Source organism: Caenorhabditis elegans, chromosome I, assembly GCF_000002985.6.
Source record: "Caenorhabditis elegans chromosome I".
In the NCBI taxonomy this organism is placed as follows: domain Eukaryota; kingdom Metazoa; phylum Nematoda; class Chromadorea; order Rhabditida; family Rhabditidae; genus Caenorhabditis; species Caenorhabditis elegans.
In genome coordinates, this window is record NC_003279.8 from 1,721,590 (window position 1) to 1,734,339 (window position 12,750).

The window sequence follows — 12,750 nt, forward strand, 5'->3', positions numbered from 1 at the left end:
AGACACCATGGGAGTCCTCAGTCTGACGGTCTCGTCAGCCGAGAAGGGAATCAAGAAGACGATGCAGTTCGAGCCGTCCACACTTATATACGATGCCGCCAAGCTTATTAGGGAAAAATTCGCGATGCACGATGTTAATGGTAGGTGGCCTAGAAATTATACTCTTCCATAACAATTTGAAAAATGGGCGTGGCAACGCCTAACAAACCACGCCCAGATATGGACTAAGGATAATTTTTTTTCCTCCTTGGGACAAAAGTTGGCCCTATACAAAAATTAGAAAAAAAATCAGTTTTTGCCCAAAAAAATTTTTTTTGCAGCAAATGAATACGGAATCTTCCGGCTCGACGAGAACCCATCAAAATCACTCTGGATGGACAACGGGCGCACATTTGAGCACTATTTGGTGCGTAACAAGGACGAAATCGAGTACAAGCGGAAGATCCGTCTGCTCAAAGTTCGAATGCTCGACGGAGCCGTCAAAACGATCTCCGTTGACGAGTCACAGCCCGTGTCGCAGCTCATGATGACCGTCTGTAATAAGATTGGAATCTCGAATTACGAAGAGTACAGTCTTGTTCGAGACGATATTCTTATGCAGAACGGTGGCGGCGGCGGCGGCGGCGGCGGACAAAATGGAGGTTCCACGTGGAATTTGAAGGAGAAGGAGAGTAGATCAAAAAGCTCTGATCGTGGCGGCGGTGGAATCTATGGGACGATGAGAAAGAAGAATGAGCAAAAGTTGGAGGAGCTCCGCAAAAAGTTGCATACCGATGAGGAACTTCCGTGGCTGGACCATACGAAGACACTTCGAGAACAGGGGATTACGGAGGAGGAGACGTTGATCTTGAGGAGAAAGTATTTCTTTAGGTATGGAAATGCTAAGTTAACTGGCAGAATGCAGGATAGGGTGCTAAAATTACCAAATTGGTATCATAGTAAAACTTTGGAAAATGTTTTGAAAATTAGTATTCTGAACTAGGGCTCCCAGGCGCGAAATGCAGGCCCGTGTGTGTGTGTGTGTTTGTGCAATAAAGTTCGAAACGTAGTTATTTGGAAGCGGCCGACACATTCGTGGTTCCGCAGCTTGTCATAAGTAGCTTGGTGTGTGCGTAATTGCGCAACCCTGAAAGTGTCGGCCGCTTCCAAATAGCTTCCTTTTAGCACTACGTTGCGCAACGTAGTGCAAAATGTGAGTTATTTGGAAGCGGCCGACACGTTCGGGGTTCCGCGCCGCACTATCCATTCGGATTAATGCGGCGACCTCATGGGAGTCCTGTTCTGAACATAAGTCGACTATTGTGAATTTTTATCCGAAAAAAAAAAAAAAAAATTACAATTTTTTGTAAAAATTCACAATTTTAAAACTCCTTTAAAATGGCTAATTTTGTAGTAAGAGAACTCAAAATTGATCTCCGAACCCTAAAAATTGGTCCTTTTTTAGAAAATAGTAGTTTCAAACATTTTCAGAAACATTTTTTTTTTGTCCAAAAAAGGACAGTCATTAGATAGCTGAAAAAACAAATTGGGCAAAAATAAAAAATTGCCTAAATTTATTTAAAACGGGTAATTCATATATGCTGAATTCAGCAAATCTAGGTTTAACCCATCAAAAACTATTAAAAAGTAGCAAAAATGGGCAATTTTTGGTAAAAATCACAATTTTGAAACTCCTCTAAAATGGTTAATTTTGTAGTGAGAAGACTCAAAATTCACTCAAAAACCCAAAAAAGGACAGTTTTTTGCCCAAAAAAAAATGTTTCCTGAAAATGTTCCAAACTATTAGAAATTGAAAAAGGACAATTTTTTAGATGGCTGAAAAAAAATTGGACAAAAAAAAATAATAAGTTGTCTGAATTTGTTGAAAACGGGTAAAATATTAGGTTGGTCGAAAAGTCTTTGCAAAATTTTGATTTTTTTTTGGAAGTAGTATTTTTTCAAAGCGAACAAGATTCAATGGGTAATATATTTACCATTAATGCCTATGACTTCTTGCCAACACAACGGAAGTTGAACAGTACCCTCCGCCTAGAACTCCTGCGATTAGGAGGCAAAGAAGTCGTCCAACCCCGTTTCGACGACCTTTCGATCATGAAACTTCTGCCCGGCAAGGTGATTCTGGAGTGAGCGGAACAGATGGTAGTCAGTAGGAGCCAAGCCCGGCGAATACGATGGGTAAGATAAAATTTGGATTCCGACTGTCTGGAGCTTCTGGCGGGTCTTAAAAGTTGTATGCGGTCTTGCGTTGTCATGGAGCAGCAACAACTTTGATCCTCTAGGGCGATGTAATCGATGAGCATGGACCATCTTTTCCAATTAAATGCAGTATAGGCCAGCGTTGATTGTAGCAAAGTCTGGAAGAAGCTCTCTGGAAATGACACCCTTACTGTCCCGCCCAATTGAGAGAAGCACTTTTTTCCGTGAAGTTCTAATTTGAGGTCAGGTGTCGCGGTTTCCTCGACCGGGACCCACTCTTTTTTCCTGGTATGGCTAACATACAATACCCATTTATCATTTCCAGTAATGATATCCTTAACCCAGTCCGTTGTTCGTTTCCTAGTGAGCAGCGAAAGAGAGAGGTCACAAAACAATTTTTCTGAGAATCGGGCAAATTGTGAGGAACGAGTTGACCGAACTTTTCTACCCTTCCGGTTTCGTGGAGATGGTTGATGATGGTTTTTTGGGGATGCTTGAGAGTCGCAGAAAGTTCGCGGTTCGTTGCTCTTGGATCATCTTCCAGGGCTCTCGAAATATCCTCGTCGATATTCAAACGAGAGCGATCTTATCTTGGTTTATCATCGAGATCGTAGTTCTTTTTCGTGAACTTTTCGAACCAAAACTTCATGGTATTATAGGTGACAGAGTTCTTGCCTAACACTGCACACATGTTACGACGAGCTTCGTTGCAATTGCAGATTTGGGGGAACTCGTACAGAAAAACCCATCGGAGGGCGTGACGTTCGGCGAGCAAATTCTCGGTCATTTTGAACAGCACCCAAAAGTTTTTTTTAAATATATTAAACATGCACATTACGTACTATGCAAATAAAAAAACAGAATCAGAAAAAAAATGAATTAACGCTGAGAAATGAAGAAAAGTACAAATTTTGCAAAGACTTTTCGACCAACCTAATATATATGCTGAATTTAGATAATCCAGGTTTAACCCATCAAAAACTATTAAAAAATTGCAAAAATGTCATTTTCTGTAAAAATTCACAATTTCCAACTTTCACAACATCGGATTCAAAAAAGTGGGAAAACTGAGTTATTATCACTTTTTGAAACAAAATAGAAAAATTTGCAAAACTTTTTTGAAAACTTTTTACTAATACATATATATATATATATATATATATTTGGTCATTTTTGCACTATAGTAAATTCTTGTTAATGAGACTACTTAATACAAGACTTTTAGTGCAAAATAATTATAATTTTCAATCCTAATTTTCAGTGACAGCAACGTTGATAGCAGAGACCCAGTGCAATTAAACCTTTTGTATGTCCAATGCAGAGATGGTATTCTCCGAGGGCTTCACCCTGTGGAGAAGGAGACCGCATTCCAACTAGCCGCCCTTCAATCTCATATTCAATATGGAGACTTTCCATATGACAAGCCAAAGTTTCATTTGGATGGACGAGATGTTCTGCCGAAGGAGTACGCGAAGAATAAGGAAAATGAGAAGAAGGTTGTGGCGATGTACAAGGAGTTGAGTGGAACGTCTGAATTGGATGCGAAGAGCAAGTATGTTCACTTGTGCAGAGGATTGAAGACTTATGGAGTAACGTTCTTTGTGGTGAAGGAGAAGCTTCCTGGAAAGAATAAGCTGGTGCCGAGACTTTTGGGTGAGTTGGTGCCTGCCTCACGGAATTCTGGCTTCCCTCATAAATCGAAATGGCAGAATTTGCCGAACTAGGCCATTTTGGGTCGGAGAGATTTTGTGTAGATTTACGGCGCGTTGCGTGTCGCGTCGCGCGGCTCGTTTTTTGTTGTAAAATTGATGTATTTGCCCGTGTGGAGTACACGGCACTTTTCCACACGTTGTCCGGCAGGCGATTGCCAATGGAGCGCGAAAATTCAATGAGAAAGGCCAGAACCCCGTGCTGCCTCCAGTTAAAATAATAGTCTTGTAGTCTGCTAGATTTGAATTTTGCTCCAAATTTTTTTGAAACGTTCACGGGGTCTGGCCTTCCTCTCCTCATTGAATTTTTCGCGCTCCATTGACAATCGTCCGCCGGACAACGCGTAGGAAAGTCGTGTACTCCACACGGACAAATACATTCAGTTTTACATCTAAAATCGAGCCACGCGACGCGACACGCAACGCGCCGTAAATCTACCTCAGACATGGCCGAGCCAAAATGGCCTAGTTCGGCAAACTCTTCCATTTCAATTGATGAGGGAAACCAGAAATCCGTGGACGTTTGAATTTCGAGCCGATATTGCACCGAAATTGAAACTTTAAATTTTAAATAATGAAAAAAAAAATTCGGAAAGAATTCTGAAGCAACACCATATTTAAAATTGGCAAACTGTTCAAATTTCAAACCTTTTCAACTTTTGGGAATTTTGATTTTTTTTTTCAAAAAAAAAACGAATTTTGAAATGTTTTCTAATTTCGTGCCAAAATGTTTTTAGAAAACGTTTAATTTTTTTCAAATTTTGCCAAAAAAGTTTAACAGTTTTGATTTTTAAGGCACACGGTGCCAAAGTGTCCCATTTTGGTTTGATCTCCGAGAAATGCGGGAGAAGAGACGCAGACTTTTCAACTGATTTTGTATGGTTAATAAGAGTATGCTGACATCACATTTTTCTGGGAGAAAAGGGAAGAAGATTCTCGCATTTTTTGTAGATCAAACCGTTATGGGACAGCCTGGTTCCACGTGAAGCCATAGTTCTTGAAATATTTTGCCAATTTGAATTCCGCGCCAAAATATTATAATTTTTCTGAAAAATTTTTGACCAAAGTTTTGAAATTTGAAATTTATAGAATTTTGAAAAAAAAATGCGATCATAAAATTTCCAATTTTCGAGTCTTTACATTGAAAAATATTAACTCAAGTTCATTTCAGGAGTGAACAAAGAAAGTGTAATGCGAGTTGACGAGAATTCCAAGCAAATCCTCAAAGAATGGCCACTGGAGCAAGTTCGCCGATGGGTTCCCTCTGCGAAATGCTTCTCCCTCGACTTTGGAGACTATCAGGACGGATACTACTCTGTACAGACCACTGACGGAGAGAAGATTGCTCAATTGATTCAAGGCTACGTAGACATTATTCTGAAAAAGAAGAGAACCCAGGATCATCAAGGAATCGAAGGAGACGAAGGATCTACGATGCTTGAGGATATGGTCGCACCGGCAAAGGCTACGCTGGTTGCTCACGGACAGATTGGAAGTGGACAACACGCGACTGATGGTTTGGTGGCTGTTAGAGGAGTACTTAGAACGCCACAAGGAGGGCAAGGATATGGTATTAATGGTGCACAGTATGGAGCTGTCAGTGGAGAGATTACATCGCAGGAGTTGGCGAGGGTAAGGTTTTTTGATTTTTTTAGCGCAAGCGGGTTAAGACGTAATATAAACTTATCTGCCTTATTTCATGTGAGAATATGTTTGTAATAGTATTATGCACCATACATACCAGGGGTGTGCGGCAAATCTCAAAATTTGTCGAGCTCGGCAAATTCAGCAAATTCGGCAAATGTGCCGTGCTCAACAAACTCCGAAAAATTTGGTTTTTTTTAAATGTTTTTTTTTGGAGCAGCAAAACTACTAAATTTTTAACGCACATCTGTTTTCTGAATAAGTTTCGTGTAGTGTGTCTGTTTAAACATTCAAATAACTCAATATTGTATCATTTTACAAAATTTTTTGGGAAAAAATCAACAGTTTTGGTCAAAATTGTATTGTCAAATTTTTGATGTGTGCGGCAAATTTCGAAATTTGTCGAGCTCGAAAAACGGCAAATTCGGCAAATTTGCCGCGCACCCCTGATACACACTAAGAATTGATAGATTATGTGCCAAACTAGGGCTTCCAGCTGAATGAGTTTTAAACAAAATGAGTGACTCGCGCCGCTGTGTATGTGCAATGAAGTGCGAACAAGTAGTTATTTGGAAGCGGCCGACACGTTCGGGGTTCCGTAGCTTGTCATGAGTAGCTTGGTGTGTGCGTAAACCTACGCAACCCTGAAAGTGTCGGCCGCTTCCAAATAGCTTCCTTTTAGCACTACGTTGCGCAACGTAGTGAAAAAGGCAGTTTTTGGAAGCGTCCGACAAGCGTCAGAGTTCCGCGCCGCACTATACTTTCGGATACATGTGTGACTGACACCGTGAGGCCGGCGGGGTGACCTCATGGAAGCCCTAATTTGAACAATGCACTATTTCCTTATAAAAGTTAGTTCTAGTATCGTACATTTATTAAAACATATCCGAATGGTTACAGGTGATAAAAACTGTGAGAACCAGCTGGGTTTACGGACCTACCAAATAGGTACCTCAACGCTTATGTCCAGTACAATTTATAGTTTTTCCCCTCAATCTTCAGTTTGCATTTAGTTACTTCCTACTTCTGATTCTTTTTTCCAGCTGCAAAATTCTGAATTTTTCAGGCTCAGCGCCTCCGCTATCAGGATATGTACCAACATCCACAACGTGCACTTATCGGAACAATCGAAGCAACCATCCGGGCTGTGGAGGACGCAGAGATCGAACTTGAAGCCGAGCCACAAATCGATATTCCACGGTTCAATGACGATTATTCGCAGAATCGTTGGATGGAGGAGCAACAGGCGGTGAATAAGGAGAATGTGAATGAGAGGCTCGCGGCGATGGGCGCCGCGACCGCTCAGGTCGTTCAATGGACCGCAGTCGAGGAATACGACGATCGCGTCGGAACAGCCATCGCCACGATCGGCTCGAACCTTCCAGATGTTAGCAGAAATGTTCGCGATCTTGGTGCATTCATGGAGCACCGGGAACGAGGCGATCTTCTCGATGCGACAAAAAAACTTTGTGGAGCGTTCGGCAAATTCTTGAACACAGTTAACCCGGAGACTGAAGCGCGAAGGAACGAGGTGTTCAGGACGGCCGGGCATGTTGGAGAAACATCACAACACTTGATCAACGTCATGGAGGCACCAAACGAAGGTCAGCAGAAATTCGATGAACGGCTGGTGCAGAGTGCGAAGAATGTGGCCACTTCAACGGCTCAGCTGGTTTTGTGGTAGGGGTTTTTAATTTTTTTGATATAGGGAACCTTCTGCGATATGGCTTGCAAAACGGTCTTAAATAGATCTTGCGATTCTGTTTTAAGACCAAGTTTTCCAATTTTTTACATGAACACACGGTATTTTTATATAGCACGACGTTTCAAAAAAAAAACATGGTGCATCGAGCGCCGTAAGTATGCTCCACCGCAGGGCCGAGCGGCTTTTTTTTTCAGCCGGCAGCAAGGGGTAACTCTAGTGCGATTCTCGAAGATTCGAAACAATTTCTGGGAAGCTCTGACAAATTCTAGAAAGTACGAAAAGCTTTTGGAAATTTCTGTAAAACTGGAGAAATCTCCGGGAATTTATGAAAATCCTGGAAAAGTTTTCGAAAAAAATTTTCCGTTTAACATTTTCGATATGCATTTTTTAAAAAGATATATTGAGCCGTTACCTACTTGGCATTTAACTCCAACTTCTTGCCTAAGTTTGACCCAAAAAATATTGATGAAGTTTAACAAAAAAAGTTTGGGCCAAAGTTTGGCAAGAGTTGTGTGAAACTTGTGTCGCCCGAATCAAAGTTTTTCCAAAGTCTTGTCCAACTTTTGCCCAAGTTTAGCCAACTTCCGATCCAAGTAAATATTTTTGGGCCAAACTTGGGCAAGAAGCTATAGCCAAATTCCGAGTATGCTTTTTTGACTGAAAAATTTACGACTTCTAAATTGTCAACTGAGCCATGTAAAGTAGTTACCGAAAGGTACACTACTTGTTTAGTTAACCCCCCCCCCCCCCCCCCCCAACCTACTTGTCCCTACGACGCTAATTATCCCATCAGCGCGCCCTGCTTAGAGGGGGCCGGATAAGAGACATCCTCTGTGTGATATCCTGAGAGACTAACATCACAAACCTGTTGTTGCGTGATGATGCGCAGCGGCCCCACCCTTCTGCTTACGTTAGCCCCCTCGCGACACTATCAATCCCTCAATATATCTATCAATATATATATCCTTCTGTTTTGCAATATCCTCCCCCCCCCCCTCCTCTATTCTAAATATTCTCTATAAGCCCCTCACTACGAGATATGAGGTCAAAAATGAGAAGACCGACAGTGGTCAGCGATGTGCACGTATTCCACTACTACACTGGAACGTTGCGACCTCCTGTTAGGCCAACGCAGAGGAATGGAAGTGTCAGCTGGTCATCGACAAGTAGTACTACATCTTCTACTTCATTGAACCGGAGACATTATAAAGGGTTAGGGATTTAGAATATGTGAATCTTACGAAGACATAAACTCGGACTCGCAGGCCAAAAACCGATAAGACTCTGGTCTTGCAACTGCGCACTTTGAACACAAGCGCTGATCCGTAGAACATTTTCGCACGCCTACTGAGCTAGGAATTGCAAACTGGGCTAGTTTGGGTTTGGGTAGTAGTCTGGCCCTTTAAAGTTGTCAATCAAGTCCGAACTGAGAATTTTTGGTCCAATCTCAAGCTCGGATCATTGAGCCATTATTCAGTTTAAAGGTGGAGTACCGAAATCTGAGACTTTGCTTTTTTTAGACCCAAATTGGTCCAAAACTACCAAATTTTGTAATGATACGTTCTGAAAATTTCTCAAAAAAAGTTATGATGGTTCAAAGTTTTGGAAAAAATTTGAGATTTTAGCTGAAAATGGGCCATTTTTTCCAAAACTTTGAACCACCATAACTTTTTTTTGAGCAATTTTCAAAAGGTTTAATTACGAAATTCGGTAGTTTTGGACCATTTTGGGTCTAAAAAAGCAGAGTTTCAAATTCGGTACCCACGATACTCCAAAAATAGCTCAGAGTTAACATCGCGGCAACAGGGCTAGAGCATAAAATTCATAAAATAGTTAGACTATAAAGCGCAAACTCTATACTCTATAGGCTTATTGTAATTGCACACTTAAAAAAAGTTTAGAACAACTTGGGATTCAGTCTATTAATGTACATAATATCCAAGTCTTCTAGTATTAAAAATTTCTCATTTCAGCGCCAAGACCATCTCCGCCGAATGCGACGAGCCGCAAGTCCAAGAGCGCGTCATCCAGTCGGCCACAAAATGTGCATTTGCCACGTCACAACTGGTAGCCTGCGCCCGAGTCGTCGCACCGACGATCGACAACAACGCCTGCCAGCAACAACTCTCCACAGCCGCCACAGAAGTCACCCAATCTGTCAATAACCTGCTTCACGACGCAGAACACGCCGTCTACCAGCAGTCGAGCCTTACAGATATTCATGAGGCTGCTCGCCAAGTCACAAGTGCTCTTGACAGTCTGTTGGAGCACGCAAAATGTAGTCCGAAGACTCAGACAACGAGACGTGAAGAGGAGGAGATGTATAATGAAGTGTTGAGAAGAACCAATAGAATGGTCGTGCATCAGGGACCAAGTGAGGATCTCACTAGAGAAGCTCGCAAGGTAGTCCGACACAGCCAACTGCTCACCGAGCAATTCCAACACGAAGCTCACCAGCGCCCCGAGCACCGTGAGCGGCTTCTCGATGCAGCTGCGAAGGTTGCTCACGCAACGTCTGAAATGATTTTGGCAACCGAGCAAGCAGAATCACAGCCGAGACAAGTCGAGACCGAATACGCACTTCGGACTGCGGCCGAGCGACTTGGCCAAGTGACCAATGAGACGACACAAGAGCAACAGGAGCAGCATATCATGCAACGATTGGAGCAGGCTGCCAAACAGACCGCTTATGATGCAACACAGACGATATCGGCGGCCAATTCAGCAAAGGTGAGTAGATTTTTTTTTTGGTTTGAAGAGGGGAGACACGTGGTGTCAGAGTGCCTCATTTAGGTTTGATCTACATATATCTACAAAAAATGCGGGAGAAGAGACGTAGAGTTTTCAACTGATTTCACATGATTAAGTGCGTGCTGACGTCACATTTTTTGGGCAAAAAATTCTCGCATGTTTTGTAGATCAAACCGTGGTGAGACAGCCTGACACCACGTGAGTTTCTAAATGGAGCGAATTTATAAATTTTTTCCACCGAAATGTTCAGGGATTTTTTTTTCAACACCCTGAACTTTATCGATTTTTTAAGATGGGGCTGAGAAAATTCTGTGTCTCATTTTGGTTTGATCTATGTAGATCTACAAAAATGCGGGAGAAGAGACGTAGAGTTCTCAACTGATTTTGCACGGTTAAGAACGTGCTGACGTCACATTGCCTTTGGGCGAAAAATTCCCGCATTTTTTGTAGATCAAACCGTAGTAAAACAGCCTAGCACCACGTGGGGAGAAGGGAGTTGCTAGTACAGGAACAGTCTCCACCTTTTATATTGTAAAATACAACTTCTTTTTTACTTTTTGGCCACGTGACGTAATTTTTATTTTATTCGTTATTAGATACGGAGAATCGTAAAATTGAGACAATTTACAATCTGTTCGCATTTGTGAAACGCCGGCTAATTTATAGATCTTGGTTATCTATCACTTTTCTAGTTCTCGCTGGATATTGTTTCAATCATCCAAAAGTAGCATGTTTCGCAAAAAAGCAACAATTTAAAAATCGGGGAAGGTGCCAACCTCACGTGGTGCCAGGCTGTCCCATTACGGCTTGATCTACAAGAAATGCGGGAACTTTTTGCCCAAACAATGTGACGTCCGTTGAGAACTCTGAGTCTCTTTTCCCGCATTTTTTGTAGATCCACGTAGATCAAACCGAAATGAGACACTCTGACACCACGTGCAACCTTGGACAAATCTTGAAGTTGAATATGCTTTCCGATCGTCGTTTGACCTATAAAAATTGCGGAAATTCACGCAATAACCGCACAATTCGCAAAACTCAAATGTCTCGCAAATTCAATAGGTCAAAATTGAGCGCGGGGCCCTCAATATTTGTTCAAGGTCTGCTCAAGGCTTAATGGTATGAGAGACTCTTGGTTGGTGTTGAGAAGGACCACAGAAGACAGGGTGACAGACACGGTTTGTTGTCTATTTACAGAAGAAGCAGCAAGAGCACAAGCGCACCGAGACCACTGAACAGCTTCTAGTCGATGATTCGCACACGATTTTACGCATTCGTTAAATTTGAATATATATTCTTATACATATTCTTTCGCCCCGGTTTTCTAGAATCTTCTAGAAAACATTCAAAATTTCATATCTTCTTGCCCTTTCCTTTTCCATAATTTTTGAACAAAATCAATATTAATCAATAAACCAATAAATCAATAAATCATCGACTAAAAGCCTTTTCACTGAGTTTTGACCCCCCAACCAGAACCCCTAGTGGATACCGTAAGTGGTTGATGAGAGTGTGCTGTGAACCGGTCTGTGCCCTGCCTTGTGCGCCGACGACACACATCAAGTTTCCAACTACTTCTAACCTATAATTTTTTTTTTGAATTTTGAAGTGGTGGCTCTTGTTGAACTAACAAATTAAACCCCCCCCCCCCCTCTTTTTTTATGATAATGTAGTTATTTTAATATTTCAAATTTTGTTTCAGGATGTCATTGAAAGCAGATCGTACAAGGAAAATCTGGTGTATGAGTCTACACAGACCGCCGGGCACCTGCCAAAGTAAGATTTTGAGATTTTTTGGTTTCTAAGGGGTTGCAGGGCTTACTGCTTGGCATTTGGTTTTAGCGTCTTGCCCAAGTTTGGCCCAAAAAATATTAACTTGGGTCAGAAGTTGGGCAAGACTTTGGCGAAACTTGGATTCGGGCGAAATCAAAGTTTAAGCCAAGGTTCACCAAACTCTTGGCAAACGTTTACCCAAGTTTGAAACGAAACAAAAAGTTTGGGCCAAAGTTTGGCAAGAGTTGGGTGAAACTTGGCTTAAACTTTGATTTCACCCGAATCCAAGTTTTGCCAAAGTCTTGCCCAACTTCTGATCTAAGGTAATTTTTTTGGGCCAAACTTGGGCATGAAGTTAGAGCCAAATGACGAGTAGGGCTCCTCCAGGCTATAATTTTGCGCTAGAACAATTTAAAATTTTCTTTTTACGGTGCAACTGGATATACCAGGAGCGGCATACGATTTGTTCCGGCAAATCGGCAAATTACCGGAATTGAAAATTTCCGGCAAATCGGAATTTGCCGAACGGAAATTGCCGCCCACCGCTGGAATATACTCTTAGTTTTCAGTCAATTATTGCCCTTTACCACGAAAATCGGCTTGATCATGTGAAACCATAGCTCATAGATTAGAAGCCATAGCCACTCCATTTTCATTCAGTTTTCACTTTTTTTAAATTCTGAACAGAATTGGAAATCGACAAACACATCTGCTGGCTCTTTCTAACAGGTGAACTTCAGCTGTTACTTGTACGATTCCGTGCGCTTCAGCTGTAGAATTCCCTTTAAATCTCACTTTTCATAACAACCACAGGGCTCATTTTTATTAGTTTTCCAGTGCGACTGCTTTTGTCATTTTCGGGTTAAAACACTAATTTGGGCCAAGTTCCCAGAGAGCATTGGATAGAATTTCGATGGTCCTTGTCAAACATTTTTGGTATATCCAAAAATTTCTACAAAGTTACATAAATTC

General features: G+C 41.7%; 1 protein-coding gene across 6 annotated transcripts in view; it reads left to right on the top strand.

Annotated features, from left to right (window-relative positions):
- Positions 1–12,750, top strand: part of tln-1 — a gene marked incomplete at both ends in the record, with an annotated part of 19,103 nt that continues 6,353 nt past the window's right edge. Inside the window, 8 exons of one of the 6 annotated variants that reach the window (NM_001373653.2) lie at positions 1–140; positions 321–870; positions 3,458–3,849; positions 5,077–5,537; positions 6,616–7,229; positions 9,228–9,984; positions 11,203–11,498; positions 11,708–11,781. In NM_001373653.2, coding sequence (NP_001359949.1) covers positions 8–140; positions 321–870; positions 3,458–3,849; positions 5,077–5,537; positions 6,616–7,229; positions 9,228–9,984; positions 11,203–11,286 — 2,991 coding nt within the window. Of the gene's footprint in view, positions 141–320; positions 871–3,457; positions 3,850–5,076; positions 5,538–6,615; positions 7,230–8,237; positions 8,467–9,227; positions 9,985–11,202; positions 11,499–11,642; positions 11,782–12,750 lie in introns of those variants that run through there. The other 5 variants (NM_058485.8, NM_001313545.3, NM_001381251.1 and 2 more) reach the window with 5 other exon arrangements.